At 39.4% G+C, this 23,938-nt stretch overlaps 2 protein-coding genes across 10 annotated transcripts in view; both read right to left on the bottom strand.

Moving 5' to 3' along the window:
• Positions 1-1,463: 1,463 nt before the first annotated feature.
• Positions 1,464-7,145, bottom strand: SDHAF4 (succinate dehydrogenase complex assembly factor 4). Its single transcript, XM_068937503.1, has 3 exons — positions 7,016-7,145; positions 4,507-4,659; positions 1,464-1,744 (listed from the first exon to the last, which is right to left on the bottom strand). Exons 1-3 carry the CDS (start codon positions 7,053-7,055, stop codon positions 1,635-1,637), a joined length of 303 nt encoding a protein of 100 aa, XP_068793604.1. The 5' UTR covers positions 7,056-7,145; the 3' UTR covers positions 1,464-1,634.
• A 4,166-nt stretch (positions 7,146-11,311) lies between these two features.
• The window catches only part of FAM135A (family with sequence similarity 135 member A), an 89,007-nt gene continuing 76,380 nt past the window's right edge, over positions 11,312-23,938 (bottom strand). For 7 of the 9 annotated variants that reach the window (XR_011140107.1, XM_068937489.1, XM_068937492.1 and 4 more), the window contains 2 exons: positions 13,594-13,707; positions 11,312-12,862 (listed from right to left, as the gene is read on the bottom strand). Coding sequence is in view for 6 of the 9 variants with exons in the window: in XM_068937489.1 (XP_068793590.1) it covers positions 12,657-12,862; positions 13,594-13,707 (320 nt within the window). In the remaining 3 variants the exon portion in view is untranslated. Of the gene's footprint in view, positions 12,863-13,593; positions 13,708-18,902; positions 18,980-19,914; positions 20,102-23,938 lie in introns of all 9 variants that reach the window. The other 2 variants (XR_011140106.1, XR_011140105.1) reach the window with 2 other exon arrangements.

Here is a 23,938-nt window from a genome sequence, read left to right as displayed (position 1 = left end):
TTCACAACTAGCATGATACCACATCAATAAAATACATTCAGTATGCAAACTGACAGACCTCAAAAAGATTCCCTATTGACTACAAGTGGGGTGGCTTTTAGCGAGGTTTTACAGAGATCTGTAATAGGACTGACATGCTTTGATGCTTTAATAAACCATGCAAAAATCAAGGCTGAGTAAAGTGCTGCAACAGCCGGAGTAATGCTGAACAATATAAATCATGGTGTAAAGCTGACTTTCATCGGTAACATTTGCTTTGGCAGAGCAAAAGGCGAAATTATCCGTGTAGGGAAAAAAAAAAAAAGTAGGCCATAGAATGCAAGACAGTCCTGTGCTCTCAAAGAAATATTTATTCAGTTTTAATGCCCACTGTGATGCTATGGCAAAAGAGCTAATAGAAACTATGGATAGATAAGCATGAGAGTAGTAAGTAAAAGTGAACAGGCTGAAAAAAAAATCAGCAAAATAGCAGGAAAGAAGCACAAAGAGAAGAAAAAGACCACATACAGTGAAAGACTAGAGAAGATAATTGATTTGGTCTATCAAAAAGAATTTGCACAGCAAGTAAACACAGAGCATTAATATGTTCATAACTGTGAGAAAGACACAATGAGAATGACTGAAAGCTTAAGTCAGACAAACTAAAATTAGGAAAGTGGCACCCAGATTATTCTCATAGTTAATTAGTAACCAGAAAAGTGGAGGATTTGCACTCTCCAGAAGTAGTCACTAAGTAAACTCTTGAATGAAGAACTGAGCTGGATTTGACCAAAAGATACTTAGCTCAATACCAGATAACTGAATGAAGTTTACAGACTTGCAATATAAAGATCATCCTATGTAACAGTCCCCTTTTGACCTTCAGGTATCAGAAAAAAAGATTATTTTTTGCCAGGCAGCTTGTAGCCAATTTTCAAATAGACATCTCCATTAATCAAAGAAAGACAATGCAAATAGCTGTAATTATACAAGCTAGCTTATAAAAAACAGTATGCCAAAACTACATACACTCCACTACTTGAAATCACGAGCTGACCCTCTTAGAATTAACCTCCATTTTTCTTTGGCCGATAAGCAAACATCATACCATTTAAAGCCTGCCAGCCCAAGATAAGATAAAATTGAGTTTCTATCTGCTCTGCGCAAACAATAAAGAAAACCTGTCCCACTCTATAAAAGACAGAGGGGATGGTTCTTAATTAGGGGGTCTTTTAACACTGTGCTGTGTATCAGCTGCGTACTGATCTTCTCAGAGGTGGCTGTAATTTTGATGAGCAGTACACAGGTTCATGAACTGCAAAGCTTTAAGACAGGACATAAATTTTTAATTATATAAAAGCCCCAAGCCTTCACATACCTCAGTAATACACTCACTGCCGATTTCACATCACTAAGCTTGCAATAGGGAGTAGTAAATACCATTAAAGACCAGAGGCATATGATACAAATAACAGCTCACAAACTGAGTTACCACAGCATGTTTATTTACATAAAATATCTCTCAGATAATTCACCACAAGCATGACAGAAACAAGAAGCTTCACAACAGGAAGGAAAATCTAGGTGAGATTTCTCTACATATTATTTTTTTCAACAACTAAAAATATTTTATTAGCAATAGGTACATTTGTACATTAAAAGTCTATACAACGTCCTTTTCTCTCCCAGTCTCCGTAACGTGTAGGTTCAGGACCTTTAGGTCCACCCTTCTCTTTCGTAGTAGGATTGATTCCATCAGGAAATTCTGAAATGACAGGGAAGGTTTATTAAAATGCTTGTAATGTTAACAAATATAAAGATTTCACCAACTAAAAAGTTTGCTTCTCAGTTTTGTTTTTTAGCACCAAATAAATTATTTTTTGTTTTTAAAGGCAACCGTGAGTTAAACATTTCCCAGAGTAATGCAACAGTAATTTCAGATAGCCTTGTGGCTACAATTAGGAATATATTATCATATTCAGTTATGCAAATGAAAAAGCCACTCAATGTCCACTAAAGCACCACAGTTTCCGGTGAATTCATAGTGAGAACCTGCGCCATTCTGCTATGCTATACGTATGTTCACCACATGTAAAATATCAGATCACTTTCAGGTTTTTCAGGTCTCTAATTCAGAACACTCATGTATGAGAATTTTAGTCAAGAGTCTACAATTATTCTTATATTAAAAATACGTTTTCATGGATGTTAGTATTTTTTTCAAGAAACAGCACGTTGATGTTTTATACAGGCTAGATGCTACAGTCATATAAGGTATTATAAAACCCTAAATAGTTAAAATCAGGTATTTTACCTTTGATCTTTTAGAACTTGACCTATGCCTGATAAGTCATTGTGATGACTTATCTCCTTTCAGGAGAGGGAGACTCTTCCTAAGTAATATCTCAAAGGGATTTTCAAATCTCTTCAGTAAGCCACATGCTAAGCTTAAACATTAGTGATGCTTCTTCCGTTCCCCTAGGTAGGGTAGCTAGGTAGCACCCTATCTAGCTTCTGCCACTATACAGCTTTGTTCCATAACTCATCTTTATACTGATCCTTATTAATATCCTCCTCAAGTGCTCCCTTACACAGAGCCCTCTCTTAAAGCAAAGATTCAGCCTTCCATGCCGTGCAACAACCATCTCGCTATGCATCACCAAGCCATACAGTACTTACAAATGCATTGCCTAGGCACAGCAATGTATTTGGAAGTGTATTTTTCCAGCCTGCACTAGACTGCAGGGCTCCCTCAAGTGTGCTTGATCGCACTCATCCACTCGCCATGTTGATTCTTCGGGGCCTAGCATACGTATACATGACCCAGGGCTCCCTCAATCGCATCCCTAACTCAGCAGTGGTGGGAAGCAACAAGCAATGAGGAGCAGAGTTGAAAAAGAGAAAAGACAACAAAAGAAATCCCGGAGAGCAGAGAGAAAGCAAAGTAATAGAGGGAGACTCACGTAGCTACAGGCTATACAGCATGACACATTGGGATGTCTGTTTAAAAATTAATGTGGATCAGGATAGGAAATGTTAGTATTTGTGCACCTTTGGCAGCACAAGGAGCACAAATGCATCTACTATTATTTTGTAGAGGTCATTATCCCAATACTCAGTATTACTGACGTGCTGACAGCTGTTGCAGAACTCAAAAGATTTCTCCATGATGGAAAACAGCCAGCTTAAACCTGTAACTTTTTTTTTCTAATAACCACCAACGATACACTGCAGAGTTAGCATATTAATAAGCTACTGCTAGTGTGATATGTACAAAAAATACACAGGTACAACTAAATTTTAAGCCAAAAGAAACCTTGAGTCTTGCTAGAAATATAGAACATCTGAACAATAAGCAAAAATTAAAATTATTAACTTGTTTTAAATGAAGCAGCGATGGTATGTATTTTCTTGAGAATAAACGGAGAAGGGTTTCAGAGTTCAATAGCTCTCTCTGCTTACACAGTAATTCCAATTCTGAGTCAGTTCTGAAGTGAGTCACAATCTGAAATTGCCTGCAGCCATTTTGCAGATGATATTGTAATTTTTCAGTCATGTTGCTGTCTGGATATTCATAGTGATTTATTAATGTATTAAAAAGCTTGTCCCAGAGACGTCAAAATATATAAACACGAGTTATTGCTACTGGTAAATGAACAGTAACAGAACAGCATGCAGTGCAGGTATGTATGAGTAAGATAAAGCATGACTAGCACTTTTAGTTAAGGAAAGACAGGTAATCAAAAAGAAGGAAAATGAGATTCTTTCTTTCTCCTCTCTGATAAAGAAGTATACATTTCTACTGACTTTTAGCAGCAACGTATCTGGTGCCTCAATCTTGTCAGGTTCTGTAAACGAATCCCACTGAAGTCAGCGGAATGTAACACAAATAGCAGGAGTTTATTAGGTCTCCCTGGACCCCACTGAGTGGCTCAGTAAACTTAGTATCAGTTGTTGTTTTTCAAAACACTGCACGTAAGGCTAAGAAAGAGACCGACCGTGCAAACATAGCAAGGATCAAGAAAACTTCTGAGGACCAAGAAACAGAAAAAGCTTTTTGCACAATAAAAAAGTAGTTGGTGCCCTGGTGAGTTTAGTACCATTGTTTAGAACTATACTGTAACAGAACAATATTACCTATACCAGCTACATATCTCAGAATTATGGAATGGTAGGCTGGAAAGCACTTTTGGAGGACATCCAGCCCCATCCCTGCTCAAAGCAAGGCTAATAGCAGGTCAGGATGTCTGGGCGAATTTGAGCATCTCCCAGAACAGAGGTACCAAAAGTTTTCTGGGCAATTCATCAAAACATTAGACCATCCTTACTCGGGAGAACTTTTTCCTTATACATCCCTTTCCGCAGCTTGTGACCGTTGCCTCATCTTTTTCATTTTTTCAGAATCACTGAGCTTAGAAAATGATTCTGAAAAGTGCTGAATGCGTATCCCCCTTCTTAAACTTACGTCAGGATAGCAGGATCTTTCTTTTAAAATATGGCTTTCAATTTTGGTAAAATATGACTTACTTTCCAGTGGTTCCCTCTCTATATTGGACTCCTCTGGTTCATCAAACCGACCTACTGGTAACTTTGGTTTCTTAAGCGACTGTTTAACACGTTCAGACCGTCCTTCTGCATTAGAGTTGGTGCTCCGCAGAGAGCTGCAAAGCAGCGAGGACCCTATCAAACAAACGCACATTTGTAACATAAACGTGACAGTTTAATACCGTATAGCTGCATCACTACTTAGAAAGCCTCTGAAAAAAAAACTCACTGAAGAAACTAGGAAGTTAAGGACAGGAAAACAAATGCCAAATACTAGTTTAAAATTCATCTCACGGACACCTAAGAAATCAGCACTGATTCTCATCTTTGGCCCTAGAAACATATGCAGACACAGCTGTCAGTTGTATAACTTAGCTCTCAAAATAAGTATATTTTAAATTGCTTGAACTGATCTTCACTGTTACCTTCTTGTATTTTAGACTCTAAATAGTAAGTATGCTAGTGTGGACCAGTACATTCTGTTTTCCTGGAGAAGTCCTAATCTTCCCCCTAAAAGCCTGCTGATTTCCAAGTCTTGGCTCATTTCCATAAGCTTTTGAGTCAGAAAAAGCCCCTGCTTTCCCAAAGGAAAGTACTAAAAAAAATAAAGAGAGAATGTTGTTCCCTTAGTAACAGGTTTTCCAGGACGTTGGTAGAAACTAGTTGGGCTTCCCTTATGATGGTAAAGTAATTAAGCTGGTAGTCAGAAGCAGAGACAAACTTTGAGCAAATTTAAGTTCAATTATATAACTATGCAAATGCTTTAATTAAAAGAAGTATCTTTTTTTTTTTCCTCTTAGACTGATACTTCTGCATTTGGTTACAAAGCCAAATGTCCTCAGTGACCATGATGAACTATCTTCTAAAAATATTTCAGCTGTGCATATCTGCTTAAAGTAGCTCTTACTTTTCCTAAGAAGGAATATTCAAATCCTTCCGGTAGCAGACTAGGTGCGAAGCATTGGTAGCAGACTAGGTGCGAAGCATTGAAAAGAGCTATCATTCTACCTTGCTAAAGAAACAACATCAGGAAACCTTCTCAAGCAGTATGGATTTGACCTACACCAACCACCAATTCACCTATATTCCCAGAATCAGCACATGCATTCGTTTTAAAATACCACAACCTTAAAAAGATTAAACCCTACAGCTAGCTATATGAACTGCACCATGCATGTCAACTATTGCCAATGCCTCAAAGATTATTTTTTTTGCTTAAACTATGACATAGTGGATGAGTGAAGAAATTAAATATTTGGGATATGCTGGACCTTTCTATTCCTGCCAAGCATCTGGCTGTTCTTCTGCAAGCTGAATGATAAGATAGCAAGAAAATTAAATTATAGCTGATATTCTAGTGTAAGCTCAAGTAAGAGTCACATTAAAGTACAGATATGAAACTGATGATCTCAGCAGGGAAAAAGCAAAATCTGTTTTTCCTTTCTGCAATATTTGATATTGTTGATGACAACATATTCTTTTTGACACAGAGGTGACATAAGTTCCACACTAAGATTAAGTACCTCTGTGAAAGATGGGATGAACGATCAACATTACTGCTAAATCCTATTCTACAAACTGATCTTTGTGTCTGCCCATAAAACAAAAGAATGCCCTAAAATTCTCAAAACCCTCATCTGTTCAGATATACAGTTCTTCTGAAACAGACTGAGTCTCTTCAGGAACTAAAGACCATCACGCATCTAAAGGGGCTTTGCATTTTTGATGCCTCCTTCTCTAAAAAACAACGAAAAGGGACATACGAAGAAAAAAACCACATGCATCAGGTATCGATTTCATTTAATACACTAAGGGAAGGGACTACTGCAGGGATGAGTGTGGTGCAGGAATCCCGAGGAATTCCCAGAGCATTCCCCTCCATGAAAGCAACAACTCAACAGAGCCCGGAAGGGCCCACAAACATCTATCAACATCTTCCCAGCTCTTCTTGTTACCATATATTGCACTGGCCTATTTCAGGAATATTATATATCTAGCATGTAGATCTAGAACATCTAGGATCATAGAAAGTCTCAGCTTTCGACAGAGAAGGAACTGGCTTCATCTACAGCCCTACAGAATAACATTTCATTACTGCTTGAAAGTCTGCAGTAAAGACATCCCCACAGAAAAACGTCAGAATTGACAGTGAGGCATGACAACACGCTGTAGGTTTACAGTCTAGGGGAATATACTAAGAGAGCAGGACACCGCCAGGGAAAAAGGAGGAAAACCTCTGGCAGCCCAAACCTGCTCCGGGCGCCGTGGGATGAAGGGGAAGGGGGGGGGGTTACCCCGCGGCCCCAGTCACCGCCGCCATCTCACCACCTCAGGCGGCCTCCCGCCCCCGCAGCGCCGCCGAGCACGGCCGGTAACCGCCCCTCACCCTCACCTTATAACCCCCCCGCGCCACAAGAGGAAAGACAAGCAGGCAGAACAGCCCCGAAGCGGCCAGCCCGCTCCTTCCCTCCCTCCCCCGCCCGCCTCTTACTCGCCGCCCTCGGCGCGCCGCGCAGCAGCCGCAACGCCATGGCGGCTCCCACCTCCGCGCCGCCCTCCCGCAGGCGGGCAGGTCGCGGGAGGCGCCACTGCGCATGCGCAACGGCTGCGGCACCGCCTCTCGCCAGCCGGGGGCGGGGAGGGGGCGGCGGGGACGCGCGCGGCGGCCAACGGCCGCCGCGCGCGTCCCCGCCGCCCCCTCCCCGCCCCCGGCTGGCGCTGAGGCGGTGTCTGAGGGCGGGAAAGGCGGTTGCGCCCCGAGCGGCTGAACAAGCTGGTGCTGGCAGGTGCCGGAGAGATGCCGGTGAACCTGACGAACCTGGCCCAAAGGCTTCTCGCTTCGCCCGTGCCGTTAAGGGGGGCTTTACCCGTGTGAAACGACCTTACTTTTTTTTTTCCTGAATGTGTAGCGGAGCCCCATTAACTACACCTGTCCCCCTCCTTCCCCAGGGGCAAAAACAGTTAAAATACATGGCTAAAAACACACACAAAAGCTATTATGAAATAATTTAGCTGACAGCATAACGCACAGACGGTAGCTGCTTTGTACTGCTATTAGATGGATCCAGCGGATACAGGAGACCCTTGGCTCTGTATTTTAGCACTTTGAGCTTTTTACTTGATGTGCGATAACACACTTTAAGAAATCATTAAAAGTAGCAACAGGGAGCTTGAATCATACTTTCCCACTAGAGAACGAGCTGAAAGTTGACTAACTGAAGGACCAAACCCTGACCTCTGCCTGCGGTTCAACTGGCGACTGCAAGATCATTAAAAAACAAACAGTGGGACTTACAAATCAGGATTTGTAACAGGCCCTGGAGAAAGGCACGTTCTTGGTTACTGTGCAGCCGTGCCCTCCCTTGGCCTTTCTATCTCCCTTCTCCTCCTCACATCCCTTGGAGAGAGGGGCTTGGAGCATGGCTTCGGCAGATAATGAATGTTTTAAGGAACCTTCTGTCGGCATCCAAAATAGGCAGCCAAGAACAGGGAACGAGCAACTTCCAGAATCTTGCAACAGCCAAATTTGTGAGTTTTCACATAGGCAAATAGTATGTGAAAATCTCTCAGGCACCCAAGGGTTTACAGGGACCAAGATAACCAGAGTAAGAACAACTCTGTGCTTGCTGAATGAAGTGCTGGCCACACAAGGAGAAAAGGAAAATGTCTAAAAAAAACAGCTGTGTCTGGCGACTTAAAGAAATAATTTTACAAATTATTCTCATAATTATTAATTTAACAATAAATTTGACTCCCTACTGCATTTTCAGTTGTATTAACAGGTACGTCACCTATGCGGCCGCTGGTGCCTTCTCTGCACTTGAGTAGCTGTTAGTCATCCTTAAGGAAGGAGGCAGCAGAAAGTGACAAACAAAACCCCATTACTGAACAAAGCAGCAATTCAGACGACGTCTTTTCAGTTTCCCAGCTTATGTACTGTGAAAGTGCTTTGAACTCTGGGTACTCTCTCTCCATATAAATCTAAACCTGGGCTAGATAACATTTGGGTGCATGCAGTGCAGCTCAGAAACCCCTGTTAGAATTGGACTTGTTTTGAATATGGCAACATTTGGTTTTAGTTGCTCTGCAGGCATCTTCAGATGACCTTCTTCTTCAATAAAACAACTCAGAAGTCTCTGTCCACAGATACTGAACTACAGAAAAAAAATTTTCATTCAGCTGTTCACAGAGACTGGAGTCCAAAGAGCATATTGTGTCCACCTTTGAAGAGTTCGAGAAAGTAAACCTATGTGGTAAGTTAATAACAGTGATGCTCTACTGAGTTTATTGGACTACATCTGGCAAGGCCTACACTGAAAGTGATTAAATTTAATTGACTGCCAGCTCAGTCAGCTTTTTATAACATGGTTAATTGGACATTAGAGACTGAAAATAATGAAAATCCTCTATTCTAAGAGCTAGATGCTGGGCTTCTGGACTAGAGACAGTAAAGACGACTACTGGTGGCTCATGCAGAAAAAGTGCTCTTCTGCTCAAAAATCAGCAATTAAAAAAAAAAAAAGAAGAAAAAAAAATTCTATGGCAAGTTCAAGAACTTAGCAACTATGTGGTCAATGCAGCAAAAGCTATCATGAATTCCTTACCTTAAAAACATTCAATTGAGTGCAGGTACCGGTTAATAGTAAGCTCTCTATTCCTTAACAGCTTAAGGCAAATCCATAAAAAAAAAAAATCATGCTTAAATGCATCAAATCTCAAATGGTAAGAATGAAATAAGGACATAAGTTTAATTAGAAACTATTCTTCCACCCAAAAAATAAGCTGAGACCTGCAAAGCACCTCTTTTTTCTCGTCTTCCTTTCTTGTACTCCTGTAAAAATGTAAATAAACTTTTTACTCCTGAATTATGTATTTTAGTATATGTAGCATATGCCGCAGAATTTGCCATTTTGCGATTGAAGGTAGTGTTTTCTTTTTTCTGTTTTCCTCACCTAGTTTACTGATCACTTATTTCTGGCTCTCCAGCTTGCCTCACAAGAAGTCAAAGTATATTGTGTTCTACTTTGCTGCTCTAAAAAGCAGAGCTGGAGCTGACACTTACTCTGCAGCAGGTCAATTCAGATGAGGCAGAGTGTAAGCTGACCATGCAGCCTACATCACAGCAACCACTGCCACAGGCAGCAGGCAAACGTGCCAATTCTGCCTAAATTCCTCTTCCTTCCTGTCTGGCTATCTGAACAACATACCTGTTCAGGGCTGTGCATATAAGATAGGCCTGGAATGAAGAGTATTTTGTGGCTATAGCATAAGTTTTCCATTAACATGGAATTTCTTGGCCCTGCTGCAGAGTCTGGTGACTTCCACAATAACACATGATCCCCTTTTCCCAATTAGTAGTAATTTCCAGATCTACGGGATAAGAAAGTTTAATTTTGATAGACGATTCAAACACAAACCATGGAATTAATTTAGATACACTATGTACAAACAAATATTCAGATACAGTAATTTCGTTTTATGCAATGACCTCCTAACAATACCATCAGGAGTTTTATGAAATAACAGCAGCAGCGTAATGCCTTCAGGGAACAAGAGACTAGCAGCTTTCTAGATGAATGCTAAGAGCTTCATTTTTGTCTTCCATTCTATAAGTAGCACCTGAAGCAACATACTCCTCTTTCAAGTGGCTGTGGGATACTTAGCACTATCATAAAAGGAGAGGTCACTCTCCCTACGGGAAGACAAAGCCCTGATTCAAGCAGAAGGTGGGAGGGGAAGATGGAACACTTTATGGCTCCTGATGCATCCAATTATGTATATGAGTCCCATATTTCTATCTAGTAAATCACAGGCAGAAATACGGGCAAGCATGCCATACAACACACACACAGCTGTCTGTAACATCCATCCATCACATATGTTGTTCATACAGCAGCTGCAAGTGTACCATAAAGTTTTTAAGTGCAAATATGAACTTCATATGATCCAAGGGCACACCGGGCTCATCACGCTACGCAGTATCATCTTACTGCAAACAAGTAGTGGCCATCTATCTGGGAATTACGGGCATCAAACAGCACCACAAAAGCTATAGCACTGACAGGGCTACCAGACCACAGATGGACTGCAGTGGGTGATACAAAGTAGGGGAGACAAAAAGAAGATGAAGTTCTGTTAATATTTGGCCTGTCCTTGGTAAATTTGCATCTAAATACGCTATGACTTCCTACAACCTCTGTTTTCTTCATAGAAGAAAAACAAGTTCAAGCCTGCTTAAATGCATGGGATCTATGATTTAAAAAAGTGGCTACACTTCATTTCTGCTGTGCTAATCCCAAAAGTATGCTCTACATTTTTAGATTTCCAGAGACACAGCAAGATAGACATTTTCCTACAGTGACAGAAGTGTCTAAAAAATTATGTATTATGAGTAGCTTAACTTGATCGTTGTGAATCAAGGAAAATTGTTTTGCAGACTTAGCTCCCTAAGCTGATATTAAAAATTTAGCTAGTTTAGCAAGTACTAGAATACTGTTAACCAAAGGACAGTTGACACGTCCGAACATAATTTAAACATTCACAACATAGTAACATGGTCATAAAATAAAAATTATTAATAAAAATATACATTTTTGGAGTGGGAATGTATTTAAGATATTTTTCTGTCATCATTTTAAGGACTCGCCTAATGCAACTCAGTAATACAATATTCCTTTTTAGTGTACACATTGCCAAACTGTAGGTGCTCAAATGAAACTTATAAGCTACAGAGAAAGAAATATATTACAAAGATGATATTAACAAACCATATCAAATGCAAGATTACTTCATTATAAACTATTATTGCTATATTAAGTTCAAATAATACAAAATATATAAAGCCTCCCCAGAATTTTGGTAATTGGTAGATTTCAGTTGCTTTAATTGCTTCCATTAGAGTCATTTGTTCATTTTATTAACACCAGATGCAATAATACAATGCTAAAAATAAACATGCATTATACAACAAATTTGTATTTTTCAAAAAATGTTTGTTACACTTAGTGAATGCACATGTAACCCTTTTCCCTACCTTTAGTGGACTGTTGTTTGAAATAAGATAAAAGGGAAGGAAGGAGAACCCAAACTTAATGCTATTCAGCACCAGTAAAAAGTCAAGAGACCTTTAACATTCTTGTATATCAAAAACATGTTATCTGTATCACTAAACAGGTAAAGTTTACAATAGTGTCTCATTTGAAGATGTGTTGATCTATATTTACAATACTTTGTAGTCAATAAAACATTTTAACAATATTTAAAAATTGCTTAAATTCATAAAAGTATTGCAGAAATTTATAACATTTACTTATTTTTCGTACATACAAGGAAGTCCATGTAAAACTGTCCACGTTCATCTGAAGACAGAGTAAGGGGCAATTTTAATGAATTTTGCAAAACCCCAATTATTTGAAGGCAGCTATCATTAAACATTCAAAAATCCTTAGTTGCCATTTGCTTCTGAAAACTAAAGTTCCAGTAATAAAAGTGAATATGTAAACGAATGTTTTTGAGATCAGTAGAAAAAATATTCCCACACCGGCATAACATGTTTAATAAGGATGATGATGATTTTGTAGAAAACTGTTAAGATGTAGTGATATCTAAACAGACAACTCGGTAACGGTCGTCTTTGTGAGATTGACAAATACAGTCATTCTCAAATATCCAGTATTTTAGCAGCTCATTGTGTTTCCAGTTAAACTTTCTGCAGTGCTAAAATACCTCTGAATGTGTAATACCTTACTAGAATTTTTAACTTCCAATTTCTTTTGGCATCTAAAGCCTCTAGTAAAATGTAGCCATGTAACACTGACTTCTTAAGCCTAAGAGCCAATAATACCCCAACCAAAAGTACACACTGTGCTTTAATCTCCTAATAATTAGGTACCCAAAATTAAGAAAAAGTAATAGAAAAGTAAAAAGAACAAAATAAAAAAATATTGCACAGCCACATTGCCTAGAAAGTAAAGTTGATGTTAAAAAGCCCTAAGTGTGGATGATATAAATTATCTTCCATATAAAAAGTATAAATATCTCTTAAAATACAGCTGCAGCTATACTTTAATACCACACATTATTTGATTCATCTGTTAATGAGGTAATAACCAAGTCTCTCACTATGCTCTTCTCTACTGGAAATATTTTAGGGCAGCAACAAGAAAGAATTTTTCTAAAAATATTTCTGAATCAAGAACAGCAATGTGTGCAGCTCTTCCTATGAGAGAATCTGCTGTATTGGGCAATGCATTAATGACATTATAACGAACCAAATTACATTCCTTATTTTGAAGAACTGGCAGAAGCAGGTTCTGGATCATTTCAGCATAAATTGGTCCTGTAGAGGAAAACAGAAGTAAGTTTTACTGTATGAATCATCAGATACAATTATGGTTCTATGACCTTTAGTTGAAAATATATGCATTCCAGAATAAGAGAGGGAATGCATGTTATACTGTTTCTCTGTTAAGTTAGAATACAGGAAATTTAATTTCCTCAGAAATCTTTGAAAAAATAATTTTCTAACTCACGCATTTTATTGTTCATCCATTTATTATACTAATTTATTATACTGGCTATTTAAAAGGCATTTACTTGTCAATAAGTAATACTAGAATACAATGGTGCTAGACTATCCCAGCAATAAATACAATAACCAGCCATCTCTGAAAATAAGTACCTTTCCTTTCAATGCTAATATTAAGCCTCTTCTAAATACAGCCATTGTGCTTGAAGCTACAACTCTAGTCCTCAAAAGCAAAGCTATTTGTCCTCCCTGTTCGTGGAGGAACACCTCAGGGCCTGTGTTCATCCCACCTAATTTACGGCACCTCACCAAAGCTTCTAAGCTACAAATTTATTCAGCCTCATCTCTTTCTGCATTTAACAAAAACGGGACAAATCCAGAAAGCAGTTCAGCTCTCGCATGGATTTCCTCTCTCCAAGCCTGCAGAGTAAACCCAGGGTGACATAACTGAGGTGCCTCAATTAAGCACCGAAAATTAAACAGGATGTATCTGAGACGTCTGAGGTTAAATCTCAGTGGATTTTTTAGAGGGTATTTATTACCTGATTGCTTATCCTTTAAAGCTGTTTTACACATCTCAATGCGAGCAGAGTGATAAGGAACATAACGATCCTGCAGAGATCCTACTAACACTATGTTTTTGAAATAATGAAGACCTATAGGAAAAGAAGGGAAAAAACATATGTATTATAATGAATCACTTGACAATTACTACAGAATAATTAAACATTTTACAGCTAAAACTGGGAACCAACTTATTACAAGTCCTCATACAAAAAAAGGCAGAAAAATCAATTACAGTTGGTACAGTGAGAGAAAAGCTAACTGTTGGGTACTCTACATATCTTAACAAACATGGGGTTGACCTAATTCTGATGATTCCTACTTAACCAAAGGTTATAGTTCAAACTTTTGTCTTGCTTTTTAGGACGGAGGGGATATAGGAATGAAGTGCTCAGTTTCTGGATGACAGGGAGGAGTAAAGCCTTTGCATTGCTTAAAGAAACCTAAAGATGACTGATGACTTGTCTTCACTGGTATTTCAGTCAACAATGTAGCTGCATCTGGATTAAGGCCTAGCATAAATGTGAATGCAATACAGCCCAGCTAGTGTAGGTGTCTCTTTCAGGCACTACCTCACTATAAGGTTTGGCCAGCTTCAGCCCCGGATGGGGGTCCACCCAACACAACTCCCCAGATTCCCTTTATAATTAAACCCAGATTTCCTACTCCTTGGGCAAGCACTCTACTAGCAAGAAGATGCAAAGGTAGAAACCTCGCCCGCATTAGTGGGGAAGTTAGAGTTCTCAACGTATTTAACCTTAATGATTTTTCGAAAGAACTTCAGCAGACTTCTGGTGCTGGCCATCTGCTTAAGCAAGCAAACAGTGGATTTTTAGGGAAAGTTGGTAGCTTTTGCCTTAGAACAGACCCTCTGAATATCATAGCCAACTACAGTTCAATACAAAGGAAACTGTTAGGCAAAATTAGCTTAATAAAAATGCTTAATAAATTTCAGTGTATATAAAGGGAAGCTGTACACCCAAAAGCAGCCAGACTGGATTGTTCTTTACGAATCTCATAGGCGTTAGGTGCTTACATCTTAAAGGGGACTTGATCCAACTGCATTTACATCAGTGCTTAGTTTTGCATTGAGGCTATTAGCTCTGCTTTTGACTTCTGGAGAATAACGGTCCCTAATCCCTCCTTTTTTCATTTACAAAATTTACTTAGTACAGTTTGAGAATTATAGAAATACTGCAAATAAAGTAATTCTTCAAAGGTGCTGCTCTTAATCTGTAGCAAACATTTTATGTAAATCACATAAATCAAACTTTTCTTTAACAAAAACAACAAACAAGAAAGACACTATTGCAGTAGGAAAAAGAAATGATTTGCTATCTGCTTTTCAGAAGCTATACTGCAGGGATAAATTCCTGAGTTTTAATTTCCCATGTTGTTCAGGTAGAATATATGTATGTATTAATACATATCTGTTCCTGAAAAGGAGACTAGATCCCAGAGTGAAACACCTTTCCTTCTTACTGGAGGTTGTTTCCTAAGTTTCCAGTATTTTATAGACTGTATGATGAATACTACATGCTAAAAACAAGTCATGTACAAAAACAATGCTGAACAACTTTAACATGTAAAAGGTAAGTGGAACTTCCCAAATTTCAAAGGAAATTGCTAAATAAGAAAACTGGAAATCTATAAAAATGTATAGAAAATGCACCCAAAACAGATCCTGGATTCTATCCCCTTGAAATAGGAAATCAGGTATTTTTTGGTCCAGTGCGTTCACTGAAAGACAACAGTGGACAACACTGATTTAGTCGATCTCAGAAGATCGACTACATCAGTAGGATCTTTTATTTGACATCTGACGGAAAATGACTGCAGAAAATCTTATGCACAGATGCGGATGCCAGTTCCAAAACTTTGAACTGAGCTGAAAGTAACACATCTGGAATAAATCAAAGATAGGAATTCCCTGCAGGCTGACCTGTGATAGTTTTGCAAATTCCTTGGATGTCTATGTACCTTGTATTAATACAAGCTTTCCCTTGAGAAATATCCATTACTGTTCATGCAAAAGGTAGAGAGAAGTGGACTGCCTAGATCTTTTAATCAACTTGATGAAGAATGGAAGGAAGGAGGGAAGGAATGTCCTAGGGAATCTTTAAAGGAACCTCAGCCTACATCAAGCAACATTTAAATAGACTTTTTTTCAGCCTGGCAGGCACTAAGAACAAACAAACAGAAAACACACAAACTTAAGATATCACAGTCTAATAAATAAGACCTTCCTGTTTTCATCACAGTTAGTCATTTTTAAGCTTTATATTCCAGTTCAAATTCACAGTAGGAATGTCTTGAGCTTCCCTTCATTTTAGACCCGATAAATATCGGTAATCTTTCATGACAAAACATTTGTTTTCTGGAGCAGAAACCCACTTTTGACAAAGACTTGAGAGAAGCACTTCAGCAGGAACAAGGCAGGCATATAGAGTATTTCATAATCGTGACTTTTATTGTTTAAATGTTCTTGGGTTGTTTTTCTTTGGATGGCTCTTCACATTTATTATGAAGAAAAAGTCCGAGTCTTCCGGTTTGAGACTGTTTATTCTGACAGGGTTCGTGTGGTATGACATGGTTTATTTTCATATGGTTCGTGTGACCCTATGACTATGGACGGGTGTTCCAAGAAAGACAGGAATTGAAAAGGAGAATATAAACATACAGGCCCTTAGCTTTCTAATGCATGAGATACCCCTGAACCATTTGTCAATGCAAAGGAACTGCACGGCATTCAACAGCATCCTTTACGCTCTCTAGACAGTCTAAGAAAATATCCAGGACAAAGGCAGAGAAGGATCTCAAATCTGGAAGCATGCAATACTAAATCGTGCCTAAATTAAATGTGCTTTCGGAGAATCAACCAAAGAAGCAACTTATCACAGTCTTTCTTTTATTTAGAAGTAAAAATTTGCCACCTCAATCACCTTTATACTTTGTTGTTTTGATTTACTTCCTAGACATTGAATAAATTCTGCCTTTAATTAAACTGAAAATTCAGGAATAAATAGAGGACAAGAATAAAGCTCAGTTAATTCATATGATTCACCTCTTAATTTTCCCTCTAAAAAGAAAAAAAAACCCATGCCACAATAAAAGGCCTGCCACACAAACATACTGGAAGGGTTAAAAAACAAAATACAAAACAAAACCCAAACTTACGACACAATTATTCAAAACAATCAATGATCCATTTTTTTCTTGTGAAGCAAAGTTTTCAGCTACTGAATGAAAAAAACAATCTCAAAATCTAATAAGCCAACATTTCCAGAATTGCTGCCATTAGGCAAAAATGCAAGACGACTAAAATCTAATTCTATCAGAAAAAAAAAAAAACCCAAAACATTTGGACACATCACATCATTCTTGCAAAGTACTCTAAAAAACACTGAGCTTTTCATTAGCTAGAAAATATTGACCAAATTTTTCAACAGGATTTGGGATAACTTCAAAAGAACAATCCAGCTGAAAGACCGTTGCTGAAATAATAAGCTCTGTCCCATAATAACAGAATGTTCTCTTTTGCGGTAAGGAAACTTTTCTGGGCTTTCCATATTTTTCTTATGTTCCTCATCTTCTAAAGAAACTTCAAGCTCAGCCAAAGTTAATTTAAGCACACACAGAAAGCACAATTTCTACCACTTAACCACTATTTCATTCATGTCAGCAGATGAGTGAATTCTCAGTAACAGCATTAGTAGTCATTACTGAATTAATGATGTCTAAAAATTCTTGAAATTTTTTTCCCAAATAAATTGTCAAGTGGAAGAATCTGGAGCAGTGTGTAGAGAGACCTGGTAACCCACAACTAACTACAGTCAGAGAATTAAATTTTTTGTACAAATTCTAGTGCTAGAATCAGAAGAGTCTGTAAATCTATTATGAATCGGCCCTCTAACTATAGTCAACATCCAAGTAAGTAATGGGAGATGGGAGCAGATGGTAGAACGGGCTACTTATTTTCTGACGCTTGTATGACAAAAAGGACAACAAAATGCTATATCTCCTTCAACTCATTCAAAACAAGGCTTTGTTTGCAATGGACAGCATTCACTATGGGTACCTGAGCACAACTGAATGAAAATCACTTACAATTAGCTTTAAAAAAAAAAAAAAAATTCCCACCATCTGATTCCATTAGTAAGCTGCTGTTTTGCCTAAGAATGTGCTAATCGAAGTCCTGGAATAAAACAATTTAGGTTAAGAGACCTTCGGAGAGCCTCTGTTCTTACTCCCTTTCTCACAGGAGGGCCAACTTTGACATTAGATCAGGTAGCTCAAGGTCATATCTAGACAAGTTTTCAGTCAAAGGAAACTTAGCTCTGTCACGGTACAATACTGCTGATGTTTCCTACAATTCTATCCATTCACAAAGTTATCTGGAAAGAGGAATCTGAGAGCTCTGACATAATTTAAGTCTGGAAAGAGGGGTTTTAGAAATTACGCCCTGGAGGGCAGCCATCTCTCCTACAGTCAGCCTTCTGGACTATTCTGTGAAGCTAACATATCACAAACAAAGCTAGATTCACACCCCAAAAATTCAAATGCTGAGATGCATAGTGCACTGAGGGCCAAATGCAAAGCAGCTCAGATTTTCTGTTACAATGCCACAAGATGACTGATTAGGGAGTTAGATTTGTGCCAATTCAGAGTTTCACGTCAGCTAAAACTCTACCTGGCAGATTTTACTTCAAAGAGCTTGGCTGCAGATGCTACAGAACGTACCCAGATCCTTTCCACACTGTTGGTATAGAGCTACAGAGAGCTCGGAAGTCCTGCCTCTTAGCAAAACTAGTTAGGTTAGTCTCCATGCCATGCGACCAGCAGTTACGCTATTTCAGTTCTAGCACCGTTCTCATGCTGACTCACAAACAGGCGTTCCCTCAAGTCAAGGGGTGACATGCTTTTTACCTCCACAAAGCCAAACAGCACCAAGTCAGCTAAGCCAGCATCCTGTGCGTAACAGTCATCTCAAAGCAGAAAACATGTCATCCAAGCTTATTCAATACTTATCCTCTGCTAACATGGACATAAACGAAAACAAACTTCCTTTCTTCATTTCAGAGATTAGGAAAATTCATATTTTAAAGAGGGGGAAGACAAGGCAATAAATGAGCACACCAAAATTCTGCTAATCAAGTTCAATGGAAGTATTACGACATTTGAATATAAGCCTACTTATTAAGTACAAAAATACCCTAGAAGGACCTATGGCTACATCTTTACATTTGTGAACAGTGTAGTATAAAAGGAACAGAACTGTAAAGCATACCCGTTGGTACTGAGATTCGCTCATCCATCATGATGCCCACTTTCAGAGTTTGCTTTGGACTAGCTCTAGTTTGGGTCCTGTAGATGGAACATCCATTAGCTGTTCATAAAGTTCATTAGCTGTGCTCTGATGTAAATGGGGAGGATGAAGACATCTGCTTCCAACGGCACTCCTAAGCCAGACTAAAGTGCTAATGCAGGCCTGTTCTACAGCTGACAAATAAGACTTCAAAACACTACAAAACTAAAGCTGAGGTAGAAGAACTCGCAACTCCAAAGTCTGTTGCAGGAATTGTTTCCTGTAATGAGCAAACAGTTCAAAACTGGCACAGAGAGCAGGTTTCAAGGTTTATGTTACGGTAGCCAGTCTCAGCAGACCATCGTTCTCACATGCATAGTTATTCATTACAGGAGAACGAGTTCTGTCAAAAGTTTTGAAGTCACTCTACTTTACTGGGCAAGCCCTTAATTGCAAAAGATCTACCAAAATTTGTACCAAACTAAGGAAGACCCTGCAGGCAGATTCTAATGTTGTTGCTACAGAAACTCGAGCTTCTCAAAGATCAGCTAATGGAAATTGAGTCCTTGTTTTTATATTTATACTAAGCAGCATATTGGAGTTCTGGACAAGGTATTCATACAGAAAAGATTTGTCCAAAACCAAACTAAAGCCAAACATTACGGGTCATTGACACTTTTCTTAGACAAATCAGAACCAGCCTACATGTAAATGAAACTGTTCCCCTTTGACTGGCAACTTCTTAGCCTATCAGGCTAAGCAGGGTTCTCTGAACCTGTCAAAAATGACTACTTGACGCACCATGAGCAAAAAAGGACAGGTTTGTTGGGTTGCAAAGGTTATAAACCAATAACTTACAGTATATTTTCTTGGACTCCTCTGGAGTCCATAACTTTGGCTGAAAAATATAACTAGCTGAGTATATAATGTGCATAAAGTAAAAAACATAATATTCCAATTTGAGAGTAAAAGAAGAAGAGCTTCTCTTGTTTACCTTGCACAAGACAAAGTTAGAATTAGAAAAGCTGGGAGAAGTGCATGGGACACTGCTCAAGTTACATCTGAAAGTATCTTCAGTTTTACTGGAGCTACTGTCTTTCTCCTTCCTTCAACAAAAATCACAATGTGCTCCAACTGGAAACAATTATGCATTTAATACACTGATCAAACGCACATCCTTCCTTTGTTAAAAGAAGAAAAAAAATCTCATTATTTTGGTGATATGCCAATGAACACTTGCATTTCATAAACTAGCTTATTTTTACATTCAATGTTAGACAATAAACATTAAGGTGCAACTATAGCTTACTGAAAATATTTAAGCATAAACAATATATTAAGTGTAAGCAGCAATCAAGATCTGTGTAGATCCCAGAACTTGTCACTGAATCACTATGTGATGCTACGGTAAACAACTCATTCACACTCATCAGGTACTCATTTTCACTAAATAAATAGACCATGCTAAAGTCTGAAAGTCAAGTAATTAGAAAATAGGTAATTTCACTATATATTTTTTATCTTTATGTTTGAAAATTTTGTTCTTATCAAGTTATTTTGAATTTTTTTTGTTGAAAACATAATACTGTAACATGAAATTACATTTAAACAGACTATAGACATTTTAATGTATTTTTTCATCCGAGCTGCTACAACTCTTTTTGTACTGAACAGCTTGCATGTCATCATGCAACAGCTGGCAACCTGCTGCAATTTCTTGTCACAGTATGAAATTAACAGTCATCTCCAAGACCCCAGAAAATACCAGGCAGACTGCAGCTGCTGAAGATATGACAAGCAGATTTCAAGCAGATTATTCCCAAAGGCAACATAATTCTAAAAATTTATCATTATGAAGAAGCAACATCAGAAAATTAAATTTACCACCGGGCAAAAGACTATATAAATCTCTAAACTGGCAACATAAGGTGACGTGTGCATAAAGTAACTGAAAATCGAGGAATCAGGATAAAATTTAACTCTCATTTCGAATTATCCTAATATCTTTTGTTCCTTATGAGCAGACATGGACACATCTTGTTCTTTGTCAGCAATTACCAATCATGATAATTTTAAAATAGCTTTAACTCAAAAGAATTTTGAATAGTCACACACACACACATTAGAAACACATTTGAACAAAGAAACATTTAGAATTTTTTTAGATAACAGAATCACAGAAAGGCCAAGGTTGGAAGGGACCTCTGGAGATCATCTAGTCCAACCTCCCTGCTCAAGCAGGGTCCTCTAGAGCACATTGCCCAGGATTGCTTCCAGGTGGGTTTTTCGGGGAAGGAGGCTCCACTACCTCTCTGGGCAACCTGTTCCAATGCTCTGTCACCCTCACAGGAAAGAAGTTTTTCCTCATCTTCAGATGGAACTGCCTGTGGTTCAGTTTCTGCCCGTTGCCTCTTGTCCTGTTGTGGGCACCACGGAGAAGAGGCTGGCCTCATCCTCTTGACACCCTCCCTTCAGATACATTGATGAGATCGCCTCTCAGTCTTCTCTCTCCAGGCTGTACAGGCCCAGCTCCTGCAGCCTTGCTTCAGAGGAGAGATGCTGCAGTCCCCTCATCATCTCTCTAGCCCTCCGCTGGACTCTCTCCAGTTGTACCATGTCTCTCCTGTCCTGGGGAGCCCAGAACTGGACACAGTACTCCAGGTGGGGCCTCACCAGGGCTGAGGAGAGGGGCAGGATCACCTCCCTCCACCTGCTGGCGACACTCTGCCTCATGCACCCCAGGGTACCATTGGCCTTCTTGGCCACAAGGGCACATTGCTGCCTCATGCTCAACTTGTTGTCCACCAGCACTCCCAGGTCCTTCTCGGCAGAGCTGCTTTCCAGCAGGTCAGCCACCAGCCTGGACTGCTGAGTGGGGTTCTTCCCACCCAGGTGCAGCACCCTGCACTTGCCTTGGTTGGACTTCAGGAGGTTCCTCTCCGCCCACCTCTCCAGCCTGTCCAGCTCCCTCTGAATGGCAGCACAGCCCTCTGGCGTGTCAGCTACTCCTCTGCGTTTTGTATCATCAGCAAACTTGCTGAGGGTGCACTCTGTCCCTTCCTCCAGGTCACTGATGACTACATTGAACAAGACTGGACCCAGGACTGACCCCTGGGGGACACCGCTAGCTACAGGCCTCCAACTAGGTTCTGCACCACCGACCACAACCCTCGGAGCTCGGCCATCCAGCCAGTTCTCCATCCACTTCACCGTCCACTCATCCAGCCCACACTTCCTGAGTTTACCTGGGAGGATGTGATGGGAGACAGTGTCCAAAGCCTTGCTGAAGTCCAGGTGGATGACATTCACTGCTCTGCCCTCACCTACCCAGCCAGTCATCCCATCATAGAAGGCTATCAGTTTGGTCAAGCATGATTTCCCTCTAATGAATCCATGCTGACTACTCCTGATCACAATCCAATCAGAAATGGCAAATGTTTAAGTCTCAATTTCTCCTCACTATCTGCTTTTGTTCTTTGCAATAAGGATTTCTTCTCACATGGCAACCTAGTACATAGCCTGACAAGTTTTGTTTTCTGACTTCTAAAGCTCAAAGATAAGGTAGAAGTGGGCTTTTTAAGGTGACTTTAACAGGTTAACTTTTTAAGGTCGCTTTCCCTGCTTTAACAAAGAAACTTGATAGCTAAGCAAAGAATGAATTGTACGTTTTCAAAATATCCTACAACAGTAGCACAGCATTAAGTGCATAAACCAAAACTAGTTTGTGGACAAACCATAGGGTGATTTAGGAAAGCAGAGACTTAGAAAAACAGAGACTTCATTAATCATCATCACCACTTGCCATTTGCATTTTACTGAATCAATCATTTTAAGAGGCACTTACGATTTTATGAATCAATTGCTATCTATAGACCAGAAATCTATAAATAGAATTGTTATATAAATTATCTATCTTCCTGTCTTCATAATTTCAAACGTTCCAGAAATTTTTGGAGTGGTAGAGAGACAAACTAGTCTTGCTTTTGACTCTGAGATCAGAGAGCCTGAGGTGATGTCCAGCTATGACGCCCAACCTTTCCCCAAATGGGAAGGAAAAAGCAAGATTGGCAAAAATGTTTGTCATACATTCTCCCAGATGCATTGCTGTGATAGAAGCAGTACTGAAAAAGAGTTACCAGAAACATGGTTATGACTGCAAAATTTCTGGTGTTAAATGCTAGTGCTTCACGATTCAAAACAGAATGCATATGAGCAAAAAATCTCATTTCTGAATGGTGCTAAGTATTAGGTATTTGCTGGAGCTTCTTTTAAGAGGTAGAAGAGGAGATGCTCAACTCTATTTTCACCTAGAATGCTTGACAGGAAGGAGGAACTTCATCTATTCTGGGGTTAAACAACAAGATGAGGTCCTCTGGCAAATTTGAGAACTAAACTCACAAACCACCATACACCAATACAGCTGAGATCTAGACCCTCAAAATATCACCTGCCAGACCCACAGCCACTTTTAGGGATGATCTGGAAACCAGCTGGAGCACAGCAGGTACAGCAGCAGCTTTTGCTGCCAGAGGACTGCAGGTGAGAAAGGAAGCCAAAACTGGTACTGCTGTTTCTGCCAATATTGAGATATCCATGGCACTGGGTATTGTGCTGGTGACAGAACCATTTCCAGTAACAGTGTAAGAAAGATATTTTTAGTTTCTGTCACATGCCTGGCGTCTTTCTTGACAGTACTGGTGTAATATAAATGGAAGCACCAAAGCCAACGTTTGATTTTGGAACTGGCTGAATGCTCTGGAGCCCTGTAAGTTGGAAAAGGCACTGGGAGACTACTCTGAAGGGTTTTCCCAGTGAACTACAGTCAAAGACGTGCGGATGAAAAGAAAAGTCAGGTACTGCACTGATCCTTTTAGGAGAACGGCTTCTAGTACATTCCTGGGTCTTAGTACTGGTAAACCTGGGCTGCCATGAAGGATAAAAAAGCATACGCAAGATCCTTAGAGATTTTGCCAGCTGCAGAGCCAGAATCTGAAGAGGATACCACAGTAAGGAACAAC

This window comes from Struthio camelus, chromosome 3 (genome assembly GCF_040807025.1).
Source record: "Struthio camelus isolate bStrCam1 chromosome 3, bStrCam1.hap1, whole genome shotgun sequence".
NCBI lineage: Eukaryota > Metazoa > Chordata > Aves > Struthioniformes > Struthionidae > Struthio > Struthio camelus.
This window is presented reverse-complemented; position numbering and strand designations above follow the sequence as displayed.